Genomic DNA, 26,489 nt, shown 5'->3' with positions numbered 1-26,489 from the left:
TTGAGTTGTTAGTCAGTGAGAGGTTTCTTAGGGGGTCAAAATGACAAGAGGTTGTAGATGGTAGAAAATAAGAGCCATCTGGCTTTAAAGTCTCCCCATGCCCCAGTGTATCTATATATCATATAAAGGACCTTTGACTCTATAATCTGTGTACCACCCACCCAGCATGAGCCCATTTGATACATGGGTTCTGGAAGGCATTGGAGAAGGTATCGAAACAGCTAAGTGATCATTTGGGTTCACATTATTGCTAAAGGAAATTCGTTAGCCATGAGTGTAGAATAGCACATTTAAGCCACTTTATTCTGTCTGAAAATCATCATCTTAGTACATGGTAATTGTAGCTTCTCTATATATACCCCAGTTAGTATCTCACTACTATATTGAACAGGAAAAAATTAAGTAAAATTATATGGCCTATCCTCCCATGGACAATTTGTAAAAACCTCAACATAACACACCTGCTATAAAATTGAAATTTACTAACTTATAATGAATGTGCTCTTTGCCGGGAATAACCATGCATAACTAATTAATGCCATGTTCGCCAGGGAGAAACAGGCACTTCCAAATGGTACACAACATGTTTGTGACTCTTTTGGAAGGGATAAAAATGCAATATTCCAGGAGTCCTCCTAACTATCCTGGCTGTGATGGTGACTTATGCCCTTCTGCTTCCTTGAACATGTGTCCATATAGAACATACAACAGAACACAAATGATGACATGTGCCAAGGGAAGGGTGTTGAGTTGAACTGCATTCAGGGAAAGATCTTATGGCTGAAATTCTGGAATTAGAAATTAAAATAGAATTCTCAATTCCGGAAGCTGGAGAAATAGCTCACTGACTTGGAGCAATTGTGTTGCCAACATGCAGACCTGTGTTTGAACCTAACACCAATTAAAAAAAAAAAGTTAGGCATGGCTAGGCGTGCCTGAATCCCAGCACTGGGAGGTTGGAGATAGGCAGATCCTGGGAACTCACTGGTCAGCAAAACCTAGCACAAAATTAGTGAGCCCCTGTCTTCAGATAGCAAAATGATAGAAAATGCTATCTAGGATTTTCCTGCAGGATACCTGCAACATCATTGCTCATTGCTTCTCCTCACCTCAGATCAGGTACCTCTATCAGGGCAGGACTTACACTTTTGGTAATCTTCTTAAAAATATGTACTTTCCCTGGGAAAATGTACATATATAAATACATACACAGTTATGTGCAAATACCAATGTGTGCATGGAACTACCTGATAAAATAGGAAAGGTCCTGCATTGCCCTCCATGCACACTCATAGGCACACTCATATGCAAGCACCACACATACACATACCACACAGAATTTAATTAATTAATTATAAAGAATTCTCAACATGGGGCAAAAGGCTGGTGTCAAGAATCTGTAAGACACAAAAGTACTGGTGAAAAATAAAGACTTGGTTAGGTGCCTGTGTTTCCCTTTTCCCCTCTGGACTCATTGGCTTAGATGGAAGGCAGTCCATCTTTTGAAGAAAACAAAGTGGTACCCAGAGCATAAATTTCCCAGAGGATAGAGGTACCTGATCTGAGGTGAGGAGAAGCAATGAGCAATGATGCTGCATGTATCCAACACTGATAGGAGCATCCAAGAAAACTCGTTAAATGTTTTCTTATCTGGATCCATTTTCTGCCCTCCCAGCAGTTAAACTGAACAGATTATGAAGAAGCCCTATTCTGTTTTCTCTGGCATACCTAAATAGAACTATCTGGAAATATCAATATGTGATCATCACTCGTGAAGCAATACTTCTGCTCAGGAACAATAGAGGGATCAAAGGAATAATCAGACAACCCTAAACGCAGCCAGAAACTCACTATCAACTGCCAATGGTAAATGAATCAGACTCTAGAGAGTAAATATGGGATTTTACCACCCTAGAAAGCTACAAGGAAATACAATGTACTTGATAGGAGAGTAAAGTATGCACCCGCTGCATCGGGTTGATGAAGGATGAAATAGGAAGAGCCCTACAAAGTTACAGCTCAGTAAGACCAATGCTAGTACACATTTACTGGACTGCAGCTAATCTTGTTGAGGTTGATATGACTATTGACGTTTTTTGTAAGTTGCCCATGATCCCCTCCCTCGGTGCTCCCCTTTTCTTGAGGTGGTACAGAGGTTAATCTTACATCTCTTCCTTCATGTATATTTTACCTTTTTATTGGGGAGCCCCTTCAGTTCACAAACCTCATATTACTCACAAAGCACAGACACAGTCTTAGGAAGAGGCACACCAAAAGTTTGTGGATCCCATAAACTAAGCATAGTACCTCAGTTAGAGGGCTGTCTCAGAGTCCAATGGATAAGGATGTTCCTATTTCTCCTTGTCATTATTGACATTTTGGTGAAGAAGCCACAGTGTCCTATTGTCCAATGGGTCATATTCATAAAAAATTATCCATTATGGAGTTGACAGTTAAAGGAGCTTGCAGGCTGGCAATATAGGTGTAATAGGACACATACTCACTAGACTGAGCCCAGCATCCCATATAGGATACAGCAGCTAACTCCATTCCCTGAGCAGTGGCATAGGCCTTGTTTCACCACACACTAAGTAATTATTAAGTACATACTTATCAAGTGTGTACTATGTATGTTGTATGGTGATACAACATGATGCCCTTAGGAAGCATGCTAAGAGATGTAAGCCTAAACATCCAGCATTGGCTATGGGGCTGTAGTCTTTGTTCTATGGTATCTATAACATGTATTTTCCTTGTTGCTACTAAAAAATGTCAGACAAAAACAACTTAAGATAGGAGGAAATGCTATATCATGGCTCACAATGGATACAGTGTACCACAGCAAGTAAGGCATGACAGGGGGAGCTTGAGGCTGCTGCTCACACTGCACCCTCAATCAGGAAGCAGAAGATGAATGTTGCTAGTGCTCTCCTGGCTTTTTTTCCTTTCTGTTCATTCTGAGGCCCCAGAACCATCACTGCCAAGAGTCAAGGTGGTTCCTCCCACCACAGTTAATCCAATCTAGAAACTTCCTCACAGACATGCCCAGAGGCCTGTCTCAAGGTGATTTTGGATCCTGTCAAGTTGATAATCTATTACTCATCTATGAACCAGTGCAGGGCTTTATTGCTATGATATTCTGTATATCCTCTAGTAACTTATTAGGACACTTGTACACACAACTTCAAGAGAAACCTGGAAAAGAATTTTAAGGAAATTCTTTATCACCACAATAAACATCAGATAGCAGCACCCCGTGGGCAAGCATCTTAAAGATGCCCAATACAAGAAAACAACCTGGGACTCGCAGCCATAAGTTCATGCACAAGGGAGCACAGATGCTCAGCGCCTGTGCTCAGACACCAACAAGTCCCCCAAGCCTGCCACCTCACACATGGGAACAATAGTCACCCCACCCCTCGGCCCAAAAATGGTGTGGCCCATCCCACATACTTTCACTGGCTTCATTGAGGTCAGGACTTGCACTTTTGGTAATCTTCTTAAAAATATGTACTTTCCCTGGGAAAATGTACATATACAAATACATACACAGTTATGTACAAATACCAATGTGTGCATGGAACTACCTGATAAAAATTCTAAACAGTTATAACTGAATATATTCAAAAACATAATTTATTTTCCAGGTGAAGTGTCAGTAGAGAAGAGAGGTTTTAAATGCCTTTCCTACAAAAATACATTTGTGGTTGGTATATATTCTGTTACACAAAGATTGCTTAGTTTGGGGCATCCTCTGCCTTTGTTCCTTCCTTGTCCTTTTCCCCCCTTTTCTTTTCTATTTTTTTAAGTAAACTAATTTGCTATAGTGAAATGATTCCCTGCTTGCCTCTATCCAAATATTTAACTACCACTATTACTTTCTTAAGAAAATGAGATGTGAATTTGCATCATGCTCTTGCAAAAGCATATTGCAGTCCTACAGTGATTGACAAGCAACACAATTACCTTTGCATGGCTAGTCAGACCATTTCTGCATTAAAATAGGACCACATCTGTTCAGTGCATGGCAGCAACTCCCTTATACAGTGTGGGAATTGCTGTGTATCTATAGCTGCCTCCTCCATGTGGGCCCCCATCTTCTTTATATATATATATATATATATATATATATATATATATATTATTTTAAATGCAATAGTTTGCTGAGGAATTAGAAAAGCACTGGGAGCCATTCCTGGAAAGGGCCATACAACTCTGTAAGGACTCTCTCACACTCAGCTACTCCTCAAGAACAGCATCTTGGGGAATGTGATATCACTCAGTTTTCAGAGCGCTTGCCTACATGCGTAATTTCCTAGACTTGATCCTTAGCATTGCAAAACCTGGCATAGTGGTTCACATCTGTTTTCCAAGCACTTGGGAGGCTGAAGCAGGAAGATCAGAAGTTCAAGGTTGTGTCTGGCTACGTAGTGAATTAAGGCTAGCTTGGGCTACATGAGACTCTGGGAGGGGGTAGAGGGAGAATAGGGTCCCATAGAGTCTGAGCTTCAGTTTCATCATACATGTGATTAAAAATAACACCTGGAATGTGTCACTTAGCAACACAATTCCCTTCCTTCTTGAACTACATGCAGCAACATTGCCCATTACTTGAAAGAAATACAAATCTTTTGCTACCCACCCTATCCAGATCTATTGAATCAAGTCCTCTGTATGACCAGCCATCTGTATTTCATCTGTTAGTCCCTGAGGTGAGTCTCAGGCACACTGAAGTTCAACCATGACTGTCTGCCATGTCATTAAGAGTTTGGCTATGGAACCAGAAGACCTGGGCTAGAATATTTATTAGTTAAGTCAATTAATCCATAGTGGGGAGACAAGGAGGGTGAGAAGCACAGATTACTTTGATGGGGCCCATCTCAGAGTAGTCAACTTGCAAATATGAGTCATCACAGTAATGATGCTTTTTCTGTGACTAATAACTTAGAGGCAGTAGCACTTTTGTAACACTGGCAGCCCATTCCTGTAGGTTTATTTTACTCTGTCGGTGAAATGAGAATGGCTACATCAGCTCATGACTTTCCAGGGTTATTAACATCATGAAGGTATATCACTCACTATCTCCTTTGTGCTTCCAAAATATACTTGGCACAAGTGGGCAATCCCTTCTCATTATGGTTGGTAAGAGCTAAAATTCTTGGCTTCTTTGCTCAGAAGCCACTACCTTCTAAAGGGCTTCAGGGACCTAAAGCTACTAAGTGTGTCCTTCCTCCAGGCTCTCCAAGGAGCCAGACACCTTCCAACCAAGGGTCATTTGCCAGCCTGCTAGTCCTTCCAGGCTCCCCCTGTTCCTTCCTTTCCTCTTCCAGGGTGCCTCTGTTCCTTCATTCTGCAGCAAAGACTGCAGCTCTCACTGTAGCTTGATGCATGACTGTGGCTTTACTTTCCCCTCTGATGACTCTAGACCTCTAGGGATCAGTGGTGGGAGAGCCTCAGCCATGATGCCCCAGCGCAGTGGTTGGGGCAGAGGAAATCTAATAATGCAGAAGGCCAATACTTGCATCCCATTTGTTTGTGCTTATCAAAATGAGGAAGCTTGCCCACTGTTTCCCTTCAATTCTATATCTCATAAATTTGGGATGCCAGAGGTTTCAAAATAACTTCCCATAGCCCATGTACAAACCACAGCAACTGGGTTATTTTTCAGAGAAAAGGCTCCCAAAGGCAAATGACACAATGTGTTCTTTCTTGCTGTGGGTGCTCTTAATACAGATAGATGGGAAAATGACTGACATGGCAATGGCCCCTATACACAAACACTCCTTCTGGAGAAAGCAGCAGCCATTTTCCCTTCCTCATTTCCTCCTCATCTCACTGGCAGAGGAAGAACCAAGTCTCAGCCATGTGGCATAGCTCTTCCCTCCTTTCCAAGCTGTGTGCCCCTGAGCCTCCAAAGCCTACGTTTGGCTTTTCTCACTATTTTTCATAAAATGAGGCTGACAGTTAGGAAAATGCAAGCCTCCTCATATTTAAATGCATACTAATTTTTAAAAGATTAATATTTATCCATACCCCTCTAGTATTCTGTATTGGTAGGATTCACGATTGTTTAATTTTATCTCTTTTTTTTCCCTCCAATACCAATAACCATTATGGCTAAATATGCAAACCACCCTCTCAACAGCTAGTTTGTATGTTTTCTGGGACTGAGATAAAGAGTTAAAACATAGATGAGATGCAATGGGGTGGAAATCCAATGAGTGCAACTTCTATGGCCAAACAAAGCATGGACACAAATGCCTTTTATAGGAGGTAGAAGCTAATGAGCCACCTAGATAGACAGAGTCTTGACACATGGATGCTGGTATTCACAGGGACAGCATAAAACTCAGCTTCGGGTAGCCTGGGTCACAGTTATAGAACTTGTCACCTCAGTGCTAAGCATGCTGGCCATCATTTTGAAAGCATTACCTGACTAAATCCTACACCTGTTTGTCTGCACATGTGTGCCTTGAGGTTGCACTTGGTGACCCACTTTTCCCATTTTGCACAGAGTAAGTCAAGCACGGCTGTCTTAGTAATTCTGTTCCAGGCCGCAGAGCCATTGACTGGGGAAGCTGCACTTCAGTGCAAATGTCTATGTTTCTACACCTTGCCTGTCTCTTAAGTGATGACCTAGCTGCTTTTAGATGGGGGTACTGGGAGAAGAGACACTGGGAACCAAAGGGTGGCATGAATAAAAGCATGATGGCATGAAAACATGACACAGACATGATCTTGATGCAGCTAAGGCTCGGGTCTGTGCCTTGGGAACCTAAGTCAGTATCTGTTGCTTGCCTGCTTTTCATCAGATCTGTTCTAAGGCCTGTTTGGTAGAAGCTGACCTTGCCTTCTGACCCCACAACAGACAGTGCCTTTTTACATTGCTAATGTCAAAAGCAAATTCAAAGCCTAGCTCAGGACCCTACACACCTCTGGCTGCCTTTTGGACTAGGGTTTAGCACTGCTTGACAAGTGTTCTTGTGAAGTGTAGCCCACCAGGATCAAATACAAACAACAGCTGAAAGGCATTCTTTCCAACCTCCTTAGTGTGTGAAAGACCTGCCACACTTTAAGGATAATGGTCCTTGGGGGTTTGCCAATCAGCTCTGAAAAAGCACTGGGAAAGAAGTGCACTCCCGTGTTCTCCAGCAAGCCAGTGTCACTGCTTTGTGTGAGTGTGAGTGTGTGTGTGTGTGTGTGTGTGTGTGTGTGTGTGTGTGTGTGTGTGTGCACTTAGGTGATGAAATGCACTCTCCCTTGGCTTGAGATGCCTGGCTTTTCTGCGTGTTCATTCTGCTCGTGAAATCCTTTCATATCAAAGTTGTGCTTCTATTAGGGCCCTGACTTGACTCCTCATGGGAAGATGCTAGGGGAGGGAACTGATGACTACCATGCTCTGAAAACAAAGTTTAGAAATACAACATTTTATACTCAGGGTATCTGCTGTCTCAAAAAAGCCTGTGAGGAGTCCAGGGCCTTGGTAACCCCACTCAGATACTTAAGGAATAGAACATGTCCCTAGGATGACATAACATTGAGCTTCTTTGCCTTGATATTCTAAGAGACTTGGAGAAGTCCAAGATCATTCTTTGTCCCCTGGAAGGAGCTTTTTTTCTGGGATTCTGAGACCAGGGACTGGGGTGCATTATTGAAAGCTTTCACAACATTAGGTTTATTCTGTCATAAAGTAGAATCTTGCCTTAGCCTGAATATGATTTATCTGAATATGTACAAACATGTATACAATTGAACCTACACACACACTCAGAAATACATAAGGGTTTGATGCACATAGACACATATATGCACTCCCATGCATTTGTACATATGAAAAATATACATATTTTGTAAACATGCATATCTGTATATGTTTATACATAGATACACATAAAAGTTTTCTGTTACATTGACAATTAAAGTCTCACAGAACTACCACTGATAATATTACCTTATGAAATGATTATAGAAGAAAATGTCTGAGTCACCTGGGTGTCCCCTGAGACCATTTCGCTCTAGCCCATCATCAAAGTGTTCTCTGAGTCTCTGCCCTTGCAAGCCCATTTAGACAGATGCTGTGTTTTGTATTTGTTGGTGAGGGGAGTTGTGGCTTGATTCCAAACTTTAATATTGTTAAGATTCTCAGGTCTGTGTAGGCTACTTGAAAATGCACACCAGCCCTTTTGCCTTTCCAAGCCATGTGATGCACCTTCTTCTGAAAGAGGGAAGTTCATTTTGGTGCTCAAGCAAAAGCACTCTGACCCTGGTCCACCATGGAACCCCAGGCTACACAACTTCCTGCTTTGATGGACAGCTGTTGTCTCCAACCTCCTTAATCAGTTTGAAACTCTCCTCAGTTCCTGTGTTTTGGATCATGAGACCAGACTAACCTGGCCTGTGCGGGGGTTGGTGCGTCTGCATGGGGAACTGCACTAATCCGAATGTTTCTCTTTGTGTGTGCACCTTTACAGTGTTGTTTACCAGGATGGATTTTATGGTGCAGACATTTATGTAAGTATTCATTAACGTGCATGCCGTCCTCCTTACCTCCAGGAGTCATTCCTTATACAAGTTTGCTCTGAACTCAGTGGGGGCAGACTACCTCTTCTGGGGCATGTCTTTCAAGGTAGAAGGGCTGATGATCATGAGCTCAAAAAACATGTGACATGCTATTTGAGGGTAATTAATGGCTTGGGCTTGATCAACTTTGGAACAGATAAACACAACTGCATCTATTAAGAAAGATGGTTTTTCTCTCACATTTTAAATTGTTGGTAGTTGCAGAGATTCCTTGAAAATCATTTCAGATTCTGTTTTATTTAAAGAAATTTTTTCCCTAGGCCTACAATCTCATTATGATATTTTACAATAAATAGCTTCATGGTCATTATCAGAGGTTCTGGAATGTGTAGGCTAAATAAGTCTCCACTTAATGTTTGTCTCTTATTTCTCTATAATCCATTAAGTAAAGCACAAAATTCCTAGATTTGGTCCCCTCTGATCAAGGCACATTCTTCCTGTGCAATCTCTTCTCTGCTCTACAGCCTATCTGAGAGGACCAACCACACCCACAGTAGAACACTCTCTAAAACTACTGCCCAACTACCTGTATTCCACTGTCTCCTTCCTTTTGATTTTGTCCTCTAGGACCTCATTCCCCTACTACTTGATGTTGAATCTCTTAGGCATTTCTGAGACTTCTTAGTATTGACAGAGAACCAAGGATTAGAAAGACCTTCTAGAACCCTATGACAGTCAAGTTGCAAGGTCCTACCCACAATGATCTTCTTAATCTTTTCAGAGAGGAGAAGGTTAAAGGAAGAGGTAGAAAAGATGTAGATGCCAGTTAATTACCACAGAGCATAGTCTTGCCATGGATCATGTGCTCAGAAAATCTATGGCAAAGAAAGCAGCCCTCCTATACAGGAGGTTCCCTGCCAGAAAGTGGCTGCCTCTGGGCCTTGGGATAAACTTGTGCACTGTGCGGACAGCTACATATCAGAGACAAGGAGAGTTCTGAGTCAGAGCAGGGGATGTGCAGGTTTGTCACCAAAATCTTCTCTATTTTAAACGATAGGGATGCCATTTTTATAAATAGCATACTAAGTCTGAAAGAGAGCTGGAATTTTAATGAAAATATTGAAATGAACTTATTAGTTGATTTTCTTACTGCTGTGGCAAAATTCCTGACAAAATAAACTTAAAGCTTACTTAGGATCAAGTTGGAGGGTACAGTCAATCATGGTCACAAGTCCTGGTAAGTAGGAGCATGAGATGGCTGGTCACATGGCATCCACAGTCAAGAACAGATGGAAATGAGAGCCAGCTTGCTTTCTCTTTTTCATTCAACTGGAGGCCCTTGCCCATGGCAAAGTGCCACCCACACTTAGTGTATGTCTTCTCATTTCATTTAACCCCATGGAGAGATTTCCTGCTATACATGCCCCAGAGTTTGTTTCATACATAAGTCTAGATCCTGTCAAGTTGATAATTAACCACCACATTCATTTTAATTTAAAAAAAATGTCAAATTAAGTAACAAAAAAACAATGACCAGAACAATATTGATTGAAAGTTGTAGAAGTTAACTTCCCTAGACCTACAAATCCAGGTCCCCTGTTCCCCAATGAAGCTATAGAAGTCTTGAAGCTACACAAGTCTTGAAGTAGAAAATAAGTGTCAGTTGACATTTGCTGGGAGGATCAAAGAAGATGACCTCTGATCAAAGGCAATGGCTGGAAATGGACAAAGGGACAGAAAGTATGGTAGAGCAGAGAAAATGTGATGAATGCTTGGTGGAAAATAGGGAAAGACAATGGTAAATTAGACAATAGGATAGAAATGTGGGGGTATGGGAGGAAGGAGAAAGAAGGCACAGAGTGTTAATGTTACCTGGGTCTTCATTGAGAATACCCTAAGTTTCTGAAGAGGAGGAGCCATGCTGAGACCCACTACCCCACCACCAACATATAAATTTCCACAAGATTCCAAGGCATTTCACACTGTTGGAACTTCTAGGGTCTCAATAAAACTGTTTTGCATTCAAGTAACTTGCAATAAATAGGTGTGGTTCCTCCATGCTGTGTGAACTTGGGAATAAGAGGAGTGAGCCTGGAGCTTTGCAAACACCCGAAACCAGAAGTCTTGCAAACTTAAGCCTCAAGCCTTTCCTTCCCAAGACTTTATGTTGAAAAGGTCCATGTGGGGATCACATTAGGCTTAACATCCTCAGTCACTATGAAGACTCAAGGGTTCTGAAGAGGTAAAGACATCAGAGGGTACTCGGTCCATGCCACAGCATCTTCTCCCTACCACAGCCAGTGAGACAGGGACTTTATCGCCTCCATTTCCTTCAAAAGAGGAACGTTTTCTTCCAGAAAAGATGAAATAGTTTATTCAGATTCTTCCCTGATACCAAAGCTTGAACCCATGTGATTTGAAGACAGTTCAACACTTAAACACTGGACAACAGATTAATTCAAAATGGTGGAATTCTAGAAATACAGTAAGAAATGGGGGTGTGAAAAGGTAATATAGAGATTATGGGGGGTGCTGAGGAGGTGACTCTGCAGTTAATAGCTGTTCAATCATGAGGATCAGAATCTAGACCCAGGACCCACATAACAAGTCAAGTGATGAGAATTCTGACCTCCTTAATGAAGACACACCCACTCATCCCTCATAGGCATAGGAAGAAAAGAAAGGAAAAGAGGTGCATCTAAAGGGTTCAGTAGACCACTAGACTGTAATATCTGTGCCTAAAACATTCAAATGAACAATGAAAACTAGGGAGAAAAGTAAGAAGGAGAAAGAGAAAAGAGATAGGACAGAGAGGGAGAGGTGGGGGAGAGAACAGGAAATTAAAATAAATTTGAATAGGAATAGCTCAATGCTCTTAAATTTCAGAAAAGCTAAATGTAACCAAAATCTTGGAAAGCCAGTTGACTTTAAAAAAATGTGTACACAGATCCATAAGACAAGTCCCTAAATGTCTTCAGATAGTCAACCACTTTGCTATCTGCCACGGAAACCAAAGAATTTCTTTTCCAACTCAATTTCTCTTCCACCTCCAGTGAGCCACATGAAATAGCCCTGTGGCAACTCTCTCATTTTACAGCTGTTCTCAATCTGTATGGGGCTCTACTGAGATGTGATCAGAAATAAGCATGTTAAAGATGTGTGCATCACACTGTAGCTATCTTAAGTGCACCCACAGACTCGCTTGGTAAGAGTGTCTAAATGTGACTGAAGCCCTCAGTGTGATCAATGCAGTCCTGAAGAGCCATTTTGCTGTGTGAGCAGAAATGGTTAAAGTTGCTGTTTCAGTCCAGGTTGTCCCTGCTCATTTATCTTAGCCCTCTAAGTCTTAACAACAAAACTGAATCCTCAGGTAAGCCAGAAAATTCCAACCACGAGATAAAGAGAGAATCATCATACTGAAACTGTTGGGATGCAGATTAAAAGGTGAGAAGCCATGAAATTATCCTTTTAGCTTTCATAAAAGCAAACATGGGTATATCCTAAATGCAGACCACACGGTTTGAGCTCCATGTTCACCTCCTTTATAACTGTCGGTATGGGGATTTGCAAGTCCAGAACTGGGACACGCCTAGCCCTGCTTTTGGTTTGGCAGATTGCTCTCAACACTGAACTAAGAGAAGCAAACTTGTAAATGAATTGCTCCATGGTTGCTGTCTGATTTGTGCACTTTCTTTTATTTATTTCATTTTTGCATTGAAAACATTACATCTCTGTTTCCTTATAGAGTAGTGTATCAAGAGCCAGTGTATGGCAATAAATTGCTACAGGTATGACTTCCTGACTGACGGAAAAACACTCATCATGTGGTTGTGGGTTTGCTCTGAAATCCTCACTAACAAGATGATTCCTGGGATGGCAAATGTTCTCTAACACAGAGGGAGCCTTAACTGAATTTTCCAGTTCAATTCCCATTCTCCTGTGAACTTTCTGACAGGTCCACAGTGGGGATGGGACACTTCCTTCGAGTCCCAGCACTGTATATGCGCACTTAGCTTGATCATGAATTTACCATGTGAGAGGAGAGGTCTAATGTGGCTTTTAATTTCTTGAATTATAAAAATCAAACCACCAAAACCAAAAAGGGCCAGGAAGATGTCCCAACAGACAGAAATGTTAACTGCTAAGGCCTGGCAGCCTCTGTGAGTTTGATCCACAGAAACAAAAGTAGACAGAGCGCACTGACTCATGAAGATTGTCCTCTGACCTCTACACCTCTACTTGCATTCTGTGGCATGTGTGCACACACCACACACACATGAACACTCACACACACACACACACACACACACACACACACACACACACACACACACACACTACATGTACTTACATGCACATAATAAAATAAAAATAATAATAATACAGAAACAAAGGCTTTAGATTACAGATATGGTTCAGTAGGTAAAGCACTTTCTGTGCAAATATGGGGACCACAGTTTTGAATCCCCCAGAGACCAAATAAACTCAGATATAGTACCACTTATCTGTCATCCATCACTGCTGCAGAGAGATGTGAGGAGAAGGCATGGAGATTCCAAGAAACTCACAGGCCAGCTATCCAAGTATACATAGTAAGAAGCAACAAGATAGAAGGCAAGGGCCAACACCCCAAGTGACATGTACATCATGCCATGGCACATGTACACACACACACACACACTCCATGATGTAGGGTAATTAGAGGGTTTATTAGAATCAATTTCTCCATAATCTTTGGTTGGTTCTTAGAATACACTAGAATCTTTAAATCAAAATTCCCCTTATACCTCCAGCCTTGAGTTTTCTTTCCAGTTGCTAACACTATTCTCTTTGGCAAAGAAATACCAAATGAGTAAATTTGTAGAAATTAATAAAAAGAAAACAAACAAAACCAACACATTCACCACTGGCCAACAGTCTTAAAATGTGGTCTACAGCTAATATTAAAGCTTCCTTGCAACTGAAAGGTAGTAGCACCTATGGCTCCATGACACAGGCTAGCAAGGGACAGTTAATGGGGTCCTGTGTTAAAACAAAAAGTCAAAGGAAGGCTTTGATTGTAGTTCAGTGATAGAGCACTTGCCTAATGTGCATAAAGCTCTGGCTTCAATATCCAGCAAAATACACACACACACACACACACACACACACACACACACACACACACACACACACAAAACAGACCTAAATGTGTGCACATACATCCACACACTCAGGCACGCATGTACACATGAATATTTTTGTGAGTAGAACAGATAAAACTGTTCTGCTTTTTTTCTTCTTCTTCTTCAGTTTGGAGAAGGATAAATCTTGTTAGTAATGTTATTTGTTCACTAGGTCTGCAGTTACCAGGTCCACCAAGACGTGAAGGCAGATCTCATTCTTCAGACATCAGCATAGAACTACACACAAGTTCTAGCTCTGCTCAGCAGGCTACAGAGGACAGAGCAATACAGCTCATCTGAGTCACAATTTTGGAAAGCAAATTAAAGCAGTTTGTATCTGTGGGCCATTTTACAGTGTGTGCACATACACTGAGTTAACACACAGCTCCACTATTGCTGCAACATGGCTCTCATGCAAGAGAGAACCAGGAAAGACAACATACAGTGCAGAAAGGCGGCATGATCAAGCCACCAAATCCTTTTCACACCATTATCTCATATTGCAGAGAGAAATACTACCATCCACAGATGCTTACATTTAAATAGGAGTTGAGGAGGTACTCCTTTGGTAAAGTGCTTACTTTGTAAGCAGGAGACGTGAGATGGATCTTCAGAACTGAGGGATTTTGTGGGGGTTTTTTTGTTTGTTTGTTTGTTTTTTAAATACAACCATGGAGGCATCTCTTTCTAACCCCAGAGCTGGAAAGGCAGACAAAATGATCTGTAGGTCTTGCTTGGCAAGTTCTAGACTAATTAGAGACCCTGTCTCAGAAAAAAAGAAAGAAAAATAGAAGGTTACTGAGGAGGTTGTCCTCTGGCCTCCAAACACATGAACTCATGTGTGCACACTAGCTGCATACAGATAAACACACAAGCAACATACAAAACTTCATTTAACAATAGTAGAGCCAGGCAGTGGTGGCCCATGACTTTAATCCCAGCACTCGGAGGCAGAGGCAAGTGAATCTCTGTGAGTTTGAGACCAGCCTGGTCTACAAGAGCTACTTCCAGGACAGCCTCCAAAGTCACAGAGAAACCCTGTCTCGGGAAAATAAACAAAACAAAACAAAACAATAGTCAATCTAGTATAACTGTAATACCTGCTTTTGGGAAGTGGAGACAAGAGGATAACAAGTTCAAAGCTTGCATGACTACAGGATCAGCCCAAGGCCAACTTTGAACTTATACTACCTCAAAGTTAAAAAATATAAAGGAGGAGGGTGGGCTTAGAAAATAGCTTAACATTGCATCATCATGTAAGACATCCCAGTACAACAAAATAAATGACAAGTTAAAAACAAACAAGTTAACAGAACATAAGTAAATTAATTAATTATAGTCCCTGCATTTCAATGGATAAATAAACACCTAAAACTATTGGGCTTTTGGCCACTATCCTGGACAAGGCACAGGCAGAACATTGCTGTTACCACAGTGTGATTTATATACCAAGGTCAAAGCCATTTCACTTACTCTAAACATATTAGCAGACAAGGCTGTTGAGTCTGAAGAAGGTGGAAGGTGGAGAGATGTGCTTGCTGCTCTTAGGAGGACCAGTGCTAAGTTCTCAGTACTGAACTTGAGTGGCTCTAAACACCTGTAACCACACACCCAGGGGATCCGATGTCCTCTTCTGACATTCACACAAATACACATAAATAAAAATTAAAACAAACTTGATTGGGAATGTAGCCCAGTTGGTACAGGGCTTACCCAACATGCATGAAGCCCCGAAGATATCCATGTCCTCCTGAACCAGGCATGGTGGAACACAGCTGTGATTCCAGCACTTTAGGGAATGAGGCAGGATTATTAGAAATTCAAGATAAATTTTAACTGCATAGCAAGTTTGAGGCTAGCCTGTGCTACATTTGATCTTGCATCGAAAACAAAACAGAGAGAGAGAGAGAGAGAGAGAGAGAGAGAGAGAGAGAGAGAGAGAGAGAGAGAGAGAGAATATTTAAAAGCAAAAAAAAAAATCCTAACTAACAAACCACCCAACCTCTGTACTTCTTGTGACTGTTTGGCATAGAAACTTATTTCCTTTCAGTGGTGAAGTCATCAGCAAATACACACACAAAAAAATAGATCATTCCCAAACTCTCATAGTTCACCTTATTTAGAAGAGAGGAAAGGAAATGGAGAAATATTGTAATCAAATTATAATCTCAAAAATTAAATTAAAAAGAAAAAGTAATTTTTTAAAAGACAGTGCAGATTGCGTAGCTGCATTTACATTCCCAGGATAAATATCAACCTTTTAGGCAGTGAAGTTCATATTAGCTACTTCTGTGTGCACTGTAGCCATGCTTCACATTTGTTGAATTCCTACTTGCTCTCATGACAAACCCTTCTGCAAACTTCCAGAGAAAATTATAGAATACGAGCCACAGGGGCTTGCAAAGCAGACATTGCTGGGAACAGATTCCATCACCACTTAGAATTTACATGGAAGCTGATATATGTATGCAAATAGCTTTACAAATTTTTGTTCTGGACAGACAGACACACACACACTTACACACACACACACACACACACACACACACACACACACACACACACACACACACACACACACTTACTTCATCCAAATTGTTGCTAATGCCATAGTCATTGGCTGGCCAATTCTAATCCCTCCCTACCTTATTAAATTTAATGCACATGCTTGCATACTTACATCATTCTGATATATCATGAAAGCCAAGAAAAACAGCCAGGCAGATTAAAAGAACAACTGGAGAAAACTGGTGACCTGGTTTCTTCCTGGCCCAGCTCCTCTGGAGTTCAGTGCTGGTCTGACACCTGCTTTGTTTTTATGACTCTTCAGCACATATAATGAGTTCCCCCATTCCTCATTAGAGAGCACTGTGTTTGGAACACCAGGTGGTGTCTGCCTAAGACCTTTTTTGTTTTAAATTACACATTTTTTTTTCCTTAAGGAAAGCTGTCACAGAAACTCCTGGCTCTGTATTATTGGTGATTATCCACCAAGATGTCTTAGGTGTGTCTTTACCAAAGCTGATCCAAAGAATAAATTTCCTCATAGAAAAACAGGCTCTTTTGAGCTACGACATACATGATAGAGGATTTCAGTCAGAAACATTGGGAGAATCTGTCAAGAGCTATTACCTACATGTTTGAAGTTACTTTTGTAGCCTTGCTTTATCCCTGTGTATAAGGCCACATGCTGACACTTGTCAACTTTGCCCTCCTGTCATTGGGCATTTTGCTGTTGTCAGCCTTCTGACATGCCACTCTACCCCGAGTTAGCCCCTCATTGTAAAGGTGAGACTCCAGCCCTTGAAGGATTGCAGTGCTATGCATTCTCATCAGAGCTCAAGCAAGCCCCTTGTTACCTCTGGACACTGGATCCAGTTTGTTAATCATGCTGAGATCCTTTCGTGGTGGCTGACATATTGCCCTGGTCTGTTGAGCAAGATGCCGTTATTTTCTCAGCTTGATAATCAATGCGTCACTGCACACAATTCCTTCGCAATGTGCACATTTGCTCTCCCTCTTTGCTTAATTGAACAATGGCAATTACTGGTACATAGAACTAAATGTTAATTATTTTCCTTTTCAGATTCTTTTCTCTTAATGATTTTATTTACAAATTGGAAGACTTTATCATATCTCCCCTCCTCTGAAGAAAATTCTCTGTCTGAATTTGTGTGACAAGTAGCAGTGTGATATTTTCAGCTGAGAAGACAGAATTTTTGACAATTTTTCACTTTTGTAATAATTATGGAACATTAAAAAAAGCCTTCTACAAAACCATCAATGATTAAGTGACTACACATACACACACACACACAATTATTAAGAAATTTACTGATCTTGTTTCTAAAATCAGTATGAGGCAGGAGAGTATCTACTTTTATGAAGAAATAATGATAATTTAATAAAATTTAGGTTAGTATTTGGTAAGTTATGGTAAAACATGGTCAATTCTGGAAACCTGGAAAGTTCAGCCAAGTAGGAAGAATATTTAATTTTCACTCCCAAACCATCACCATTAACGCTTAGGTGTGTTTCCTTCAAAGGGTCTCTGGGTTCTGCCTCTGAAGATATGCTTAGGGCTTCTAACCTTTAACACGCAGCCAGGATGGGTGTTCAACCTCCTCTCTCCAATATTGTTCTACTTCTCTCATTAACCTCAGCCTTGGATGGGAGGACTTGGGTCCCTGCCTTTCTGGTGCGGGCTGACCACTGCTGGGTGTCCCTGAACTGGGCTCTGCATCCCTAAGCCTCATCTCTCCTTGTGTTTTAGGGTGGTTATGCTGCATACCGCTACGCCCAGCCCACCCCTGCCACTGCCGCTGCCTACAGTGACAGGTAAGGCTCTTGCTCCTCTCGATGACTTGAAAATAGCTGGTGGGGCAGGGAATTCTTATTCTTATTTGGTCTTGCTTGAAACATGCATGACTACTGAAGAGGAAGCCCCCAAAAGTTAGGTCCCATGGTGAACTTATGCATAGACTACATGGAGAGAAGATGGATGCTTAAGCCTTGTTCTTTGTGAATTCTTCACCCTGTCCTATGCAATGCAAAGAAAACCTGCTGTGTCCCTGGATAGCTGTTTTTCAAGCCTCTTTATTCCTATAACCATGTATCTTGTACATGCAAACACACACACACACACACACACACACACACACACACACACACACACACTACTGTTCAACCTTCTCATGGCCTTCTGTGTAAGACCATAGTTTCATCTAATTCATGGGAAGAAAATGAGAAAGTAATAAGCCGGAAGGTTCACTTCTTCCCTCATGACACCCAGGAAAGCTTTCACCTCTGCCCCATTGAATTCAAAGAAAAGGAATGGGCAACACATCTGGCTTTCATAAGGAGATTCATTGATCCTGGCAATGCCCAGTGCCCAAACTTACAAACAGAAGCCAACTTTCATTTGCACTGCATACCTCACATGAAGACTGGCAGCTGGAGGTACAGAAATGTATTTGAGAGACACAGAATTCCGAATGGATGTGTGTGACTGCCTTGGTCCCCAGGCTTTGGCGATGTGATGGTTTCTAAAACAGTTATAACTATTTCTATATAGGTGCCTTGTTGGGGGGGAGGGGTTGGGCAGCAAACCAGCCAACAAACAAAATGTGTGTGTTTCCATATTGAATGCGATTTTCTGGCTCTGTTCTCTGAGGACATCAATGTGAATGTTCAGGTCCTCTGCATGCATGAATGTCCCGGAGGGTGCTTATTTTCGTGATGACTATTTTAATTTAAGGATATGTTTCATGAATAAAATGATAATGGTAACGATTTGCATGTGTGGCTGAGGCATGCTGGGTCAGACAGGTAAGCAAGCAGGCAAGGGGCGTGGCTCATGAAAGAGAACTGTCAGAGGACAGTTGTTAGCTTGCAGCAACTGCAGAATCCTTCTGCAGTTTAATAAAGCAAAAGAAATCCCTGAATTTAAAAATGCCGTACTTAGCTCCATGCACAAACTTGTCATAAATGACTCTTTGGCAGGCAGAGCTGAGATCTTCTGTCTGGCCACATACAGGGTTTATTACTGTTTTCTCCTGAGCACTCATAACACGTTTTCTAAATTGTAGGGACTCTTCAAAGAAATCCAAGCCATTGGCCAGACATACTTGTAAATACATGAATTATCCATTTACCCAATCATCAGTTGCCAAGATGCAAGATGCTGCATGTAAATTATTATCTTCAATATTCTCTGACACCGGATTAGGAAAATTGAGAGGGTCAATAAGGCTAATAAAGACGATGACAATCTTGAAATACTTGAGATCATTCTACAAATGAAAAGGCTTAAATGTTATTAAATTCCATCACTGAAGATCCACACAGTCTCAATTGTAATGTGGCTCAGCTACAGCCCTTAATTATTTTTATGAAAATATCTCTAGATGCTAAATTCTCAAACGCCCACTTTGTATGTAATTATAATCATAGTAACTTTAGCCTGCTGTATAATTATAAGAATCTTAAACAGATTTATTTCTTTGAGTGTTTATCTTGCTTTCTTCAGAATAAGTGCATCTAGCCCCAAGTTGAAGAAAGGTTAATTACAAAGATAGACTTTAAATCGCCGTCTTCAATAAGACTAATTTAGACACTTGATCAAAACAAACAATGTCTAATAACTATTCTCAGAGTTACTGAGGAAGCCCACCATCCCCACTTACATCTGTCTGAAACTGTTAAAATTCTCTGCATTGCAGAACATGATATATGTAAATATCTGTATAAAACCTGCAATTTTAATTTTATTAGGAGTTCTCATTGGTGATACATTCTACTGAAAAAAATACTCATTCTTGGATTGATAAATCTTTAATAACTGCAATTGCCAGTTTGGTGTAGCAGTTGCAGCTGAAGGAATCCACTAACTATTTCCATGTAATTGGCCTCTTGCTGTTTATTAGAGATGCTTGCACATTAGGTCCTCTTGGTTGCTGTGGAAATTGATTACTGGCCCTATTTAACTTTATTGTAATCAGAATCCTTGTCACCTGTGGAATTTTTCATTGAGGTAAATTCAGTGATAGATGAATTTTCAGAAACAATCTCTAAAATGGAATTTCTGGTTTGATTTATCATTATTAAGTGGTGGTACCTTTTATTTTTAATCAATGCAGACAAGGAAAGGACTTTATTAAAACACAATCAGGGTGAAATGGGAAATTATAGTAATATCTTTTGAGTCTCTACTAAAGATATAGAATCTATCAGGGCAATAGTATGATAAATTATTTTTATACTATCATACCACAGCATCAATAATAACAAAGTCTAACTTCCTCCTCTCTGGAAGACAGACAGGATGACAAAGAAATATGCTTCCTAACGAAAAGAAACCCTTTCAAACTTACAAGGGAAATCAGTGGAGTTGGGAATGTTTGAGAAATGGTTACTGCTTGACAATTTGATAAAAAGAAACACAGCAACAAACCTTCCTTGTGATTCACTCTTCAGCTTTCTCCAAATTGAAACTAAGCCTGCTGTGCTGCCCTCACCCTCTGTAGAATTCTACCTTTACTCAGCACAAATTACACCATTATAAAATTAAAAATTCAGGAACCCTTTGAAAAATATTGAACTACAGTAACCCCAGTGCTGCCCAGAAGGTCTTTATTGGGTACCTTGCAGCTCACTGCCCATCATCCACCTGTGTAAATGATCACATGCTGACAATCTCAGAGCATCTGAGAGGCTCTGGGTGTTGACCTCCCGGATAAAGACCATCTGCTATGGGCCAAGCTTGTCCCAAATCTCAAAGATTGAACTGAGCTAGGTAACATCACAGCTTTGTTGAGGAATTGAGTGGGAATAGGTGAACAGCTTTCCTCGGCATTTCATAAGCATTTGGTAACACTTGACCTTATCAATTCTTTATTTTGTTAATCTTGCTTTGGTGTAATGGAAGCCAGCTGTCCAGACTCTCAAGGAGATTGTTTTCTGAGCTTGAATCAATCAGAGCATGGCGGTGGGGCCTGTGGTCATCTGGTCATTGCATGCTACTCGGTGTGCTGATGTGTCTGTGGTATGCGTTGGGTTGGACAGGTCCATCACATTAGCTACATGAATGGCTTGCTTGGAATAAGCCTGGGGTACAGGTCTCTCTTTATTGATTGGCTCTTGGTTCATTGTGTTTTATGGCTTGGTCTTTGTTGCATCTTTCAGCTATTCAACTGGGAGGTGGGAAGTGGAGAAGGTCCCCTATTCAATGAATTATGGCACTCATAGTGGGGGAATAAATGTGATATGTACATAGCATTGATGAAATACTCCGGCTAGAAAAAAACTCCAGCCATGCTTGTTCTGCTTGCTGATACTCTAACATTCCCTAAGGTTTGGTGCATGAAAGTGTCCCTCCCTGTTAGGGAAGATGGTAGCTAGACCTAGACAGGTTAGAAAAACACCAAGAACAGAATGTCTTACTGTCAAGTTTAACAATAATATGGTTTTAACTGCAACCATTTCTTCTATCAATTAAAACATGATTTTCCTTTCAAAAAATATAGTGCTTTTTGAAAAGTAAGGTAGTACATAAAATTTAGGCATAACAATCATCACTTAGGAAGTAAAATAATTTCTAGCAAGTTCTGTTTAGATTAGAGGAATGTGTTCATTGGAAATTTAGTGTCCAAAAGTTGACACTTTTAGGAAATGCATTTATATTAAAAATGATTTTTAATCACTTAACTAATTTAATCATCAAATAATTTAATCCTAAATATATTTTCTTATATTTTATTATAATGAAGGGTTTTGAGCTGTTAAAATATAAAAATACATTTTTAAGTAACCAAGAAATATGTGTTCTGGAACATAGAATGGAATATTCATAATTATGTAAAGATATCTTCTGGGTAAGAGATGCTCATTGAAAGTCAGACAAAACTATAAATATAGATGTATACAGATCTACAAATGCTGGAATTGTGTTGACATGAGAGTACAACACCAGGCCCATAGGTGTCCTTAGACTAAGCAAGGAGGCTGTGAGCAACAGGGTCTGCTTTCAGTTTACTCTTCTTCATTTTCTGAGACTTTAAAGTTTCATTGTTTTTATATGATAAGAAAGTATAATATGGCAATTCCATATAACTCCACCTAATATAAACTCAAACAAAATCTTGTCATCTTACATACTTATAGAGAACTTCTAAGAGTTTTGGAGATAAATCTCAGAACAAGAAAGCCAGACCTTGTAGAGTTTAAGCACTATTCAGACCAGGTACTCAGAAGCTGAAGATTAGATGATTCATTTCAGAGAGTGGAAGATTAGTAAATTTCTTAAAATTTAATAGGCATAAGTAGCCATGTCTTTATTATATAGATGACAGAAATGCAAACATATATAGATGAGGAGATGGGTAGATGGATGAATGGATGTGAAGAGACATATATGATTCTTAAATCTGTGGGTGGGTGGATGAAGGAAGGAAAAGAAAGCAAAAAGGAAAGAAAGAGATGCAGGACAAGCAGACAGAAGATGGGGGCAAGAAATGAAAAGGAAAATGTCAAGAGCAAAATAACGTCTTTTCTCCCTTCTATTTCATCATAAGTGAATCTACGGAGAACAGAACTAAATTCTTAGACAAAACTTTAGTCTGAAGACTGAAGCAGCTGAGGGATCTGAGTCCATTCCCATTTGTGTAGCACAGCCCCTCAGTCTATCTTAGGTGTTATTTTCTGGATTCAGATTTAAAATTACTGAATTTCTACCGGGGTAATAGGCAAATAGCTTCATTTAAAATGATAAGCCATTTTACTAGCATCCTTAGGTATGTATATGGACACACACACATACACACACACAAGGTAGGAAGTTGGCACTGTAAAAAGCAAATGAGCATCCTGAATAAAAAGCTCACCATTTATATTTAAGGACTTTATTTTCATTATAGAAATGTTGTTTCACAAAAAGAGTTGTATCATCTGAACTTGATGATTTTACACATTTTTTCTAGCCATGCATTAACATATAGAGAGTTTAGTGTATAGCGTGTATAGAATGTTTAATGAGGACATACAGCACAGAGGAAGGTTAGGGGCATTTCCTGGTTTCCCAATTCTTCCTTTTCAAACCAGGTGTGCTAAGAATTTCAACTATTCCAGAATAACAGAAGCAAGCCTCATGCCTGTTCTTAGGGACACGTGTAAGAATAGGTAGCACAGCACATTCACAGATTTACCACCCTCCAGACTCTAAGTGGAATATGGCCAATGACTTTCTATTTGGGGACTACTGAGTTCTGCCCATTATTCCTTCTATCGTGCAGCTAAAATGTTCTTCCCTTAGGAATATGCCACAATAGGATATTATACCTTTGTTTCTTTTGTTGTTGTTGTTGGTTTATAGCCAATTTCCCTTTCTGTACACTGCCTTGGGAAAATAAACCTTGATAACTTGTGGGGACTTCCTGTTTATGTATTCAATCTTTTTGAGAAACAAACTCTCAAGAAAGTCTACAGAGGGTATAACAAAACTTGGTGATGCCAAGCAAGAATGAGATTCCTAGGTCAACAGTCAGCTGAGAGTTCGTAAGAGGTCAGGGCAGACCCAAGAGTATCATGTGGCATGGCCCAATGAGATAAAGCCCCTAAGGTAGTTCTCTGCTTCAATCATGAAGTGTCAGTGAGAAGGACCCTTTCCTCAGGAGCCTGTAATAGCCACTTCCTGACATTGTTCTTGGTTTTAGTTTTTTAGTCATTTCTGTCACTATGATGGGCAATCCTAGGCTTTTGTTTTTAATCAAACAAAAGATGCTCTGTCACCTTATAATAGGAATGTAGCAGGAATGAGTCACCAGTATCTTTATTTATATCCATTTGTCTCCCAGTGCCACTGCTAAAAATAATAGTCAGGACTTTATTAAACCTCTATATTGAAAACATCCATATATGTGTATGCTCACATGCTCACACAACCACATGTGCACCCAGATACATGCATAATATACATTGTCTTATTTTTATGTGTCTTTGTTTGTTTTAAAGTTCATTTCCTTAACAGACTCAGTTACATTTTTGAGTGACACACAACCCCTTCAAGAAGAGAAAGAGAAGTTAATTGTTATAGAAGTTATCAGATATTTAAAAGAAATGCGTTTCTGAGAGAGCTATGATATCAGACTGAAATGCCAGCCAAAGCCACGTGCACACATCACTGTTTCTTTAAAATTGTTCTGATTTTACATTCTCCAAAAAGTTACAACTATACTAATTCTATTTTCGCCCAATATACCTGTGGTTGCACAAATTACAATACATGGGATTGGGATGAAGTAGGTTAATTTTATTGGGGAGAAATCACTTACATGAGAAACTGATAACCCAGGATCCACACTGCAAGCATCTGAGCTCAGCTGCCCACAGAGAGCTGACCAGAAACCAGAGAGAGTGAACCTGTCCTTCCCCTCAGACCTAAATCCCACATGCTCAGGTAGGCACCTGTGACCACACCCAAATGAGTATGGTCAGTGCCACCGGTACCTAGTAAGATCTCTCACTATAATACCCTTTAAGTTATTATTTTTTTAATTTGAGAACGACTAAAATGATTCTGAAACCTAAATAAGGAAGCAGAAACCACTTGAAATTTGGGTCTATGGATGCCAAACTGAACAGCAAGGAGCAATAGTGATGCTATAAAAGGACCTATTACTTGATTTTCTCTTATTTTTAACTTAGAGACCAATTGCCCATACACATTCACATATATTTATATACACACTCACACATAATCACACAGGCACACACACATGTACACACAGGTGTTCTCTCAAGCCTTAAATGTGCCCAAGTTTTGCCTCAAGAACTAATTACCTTTTTTATCCATAACCTATCATGGCTTCTCTGGTGTTTTGCGATGTTGGATGAATATGTAATTGAGGCAGTTAAAAAAAATAGGCCTGTAATAATCCACACACTGGACCAACAAGGGACCACGGAGAGATTAAGGGCATTCCAAACCCAGCAGACCATGGCCATCACAGCCACATGGGAAGCCACTTCTGCAGGTGACAAGACAAGGTATAACAGCTCCTTTGGTCATGAAATGGCCTGATTACATGCTTTTCAGGTTGCAGATCATTGGCTTGATAGGCCACAAAAAAGCAAACGAAATCCATCTTTTAAGTGGTACCTTCACGGCCTTTCACTGTGAATGCTTAGAAAATGTTGGCTTCCTGGAGGTAGGTCAGGAACCTGTGGTGAAAATATACTCCACAGCCTCTGGCTGAGCCCTTTCCCCTACCAATGAAGAGTAACTGACAGTCACCCAGCAGAGCAGAAGGACACACACCCAAGGCAGAATCTTAGTTCATCAAGTATTTATAGATGCCTCCCCAAACAAAACAGGAGAGAGCTCTTATTCCACAATCATAAGGACCCAAGTTCAGCTTCATAGCAACCATGTGAAAACAAGGCCTGGTGACATGCACCTGTGATTCCCAATGTTGGGAAACATTCAAATCTGCAGAGCATTCTTGCCAGTCAGCCTTGCTCAAATGCCAAGCTCCAGGTTCAGTGGAAGACCCTGACTCAGCAATGAGATGAAGAGTGACTAAAGATTGCTCTGCCATCAACATGTGGCACTGGTGCTCACACATATGTGCTTACACACATATGTACACAAATTTAAAATTATCAATTGAAAACACTCAGCTTCTTTGCCATATTTTCCCTTTACATGTTATTTTTTTATTGGGGTGGCTTTTCCTTTCTGTTCTCTATATGTTGACCTTAGCTCATATGATAAAGCTGTTATCTTTTAGAAGAATCAGGTGGAATTTTTTCCATTAAGACCTCTCCTACTCTTTCTAAGAGTGCCAAAGCAAGTTAGGACCCTGTGCCTAAGAGCACAGGTTGACTTCAAGAACTGTCTGCTGTTGGTATTTGGTGTTAAGTTTTTTCTATATCTGTGTGTAGTGATTTCATGCAAAAAAAAATTCATCTTACAGAAATGGGTGATTTTTTTATGATTTTTCTCCTTAGTGTAAAACACAATGATTGATTATTCTGGAATTCAATGCTCTTCAAAACTGTAGTGCATTTCATACTTAATTAACATACAAAACAGTTAGAGGGAGGCCTTCTTACTGTCAGGCGGATGGGATGCTGGTGGGTGAGAACTGAAGAGACTCTTAATTAGCTAGCTTCCTGGCCTTCCATCCAGGCTTAGTTTTGCTACACAATAATGCATAATGTTTAGACAAATGAATAGATTCCAAGGAATTCAAGCAATAAAACCCCGCTATCTTCATAATTTGCCTTGAAATGCTTTAGCCAGAGATA

General features: G+C 40.3%; 1 protein-coding gene across 7 annotated transcripts in view; it reads left to right on the top strand.

Annotated features, from left to right (window-relative positions):
* The window catches only part of Rbfox1 (RNA binding fox-1 homolog 1), a 356,901-nt gene that overhangs the window by 307,224 nt on the left and 23,188 nt on the right, over positions 1-26,489 (top strand). For 5 of the 7 annotated variants that reach the window (XM_035447738.1, XM_035447737.1, XM_035447734.1 and 2 more), the window contains 2 exons: positions 8,472-8,511; positions 17,959-18,023. In XM_035447738.1, coding sequence (XP_035303629.1) covers positions 8,472-8,511; positions 17,959-18,023 — 105 coding nt within the window. Of the gene's footprint in view, positions 1-8,471; positions 8,512-12,265; positions 12,309-17,958; positions 18,024-26,489 lie in introns of all 7 variants that reach the window. The other 2 variants (XM_035447736.1, XM_027423939.2) reach the window with 1 other exon arrangement.

This window comes from Cricetulus griseus, chromosome 7, assembly GCF_003668045.3.
Source record: "Cricetulus griseus strain 17A/GY chromosome 7, alternate assembly CriGri-PICRH-1.0, whole genome shotgun sequence".
Lineage (NCBI taxonomy): Eukaryota > Metazoa > Chordata > Mammalia > Rodentia > Cricetidae > Cricetulus > Cricetulus griseus.
The sequence above is the reverse complement of the archived record's forward strand: the minus strand, read 5'-3'. Positions and strand labels throughout refer to the sequence as shown.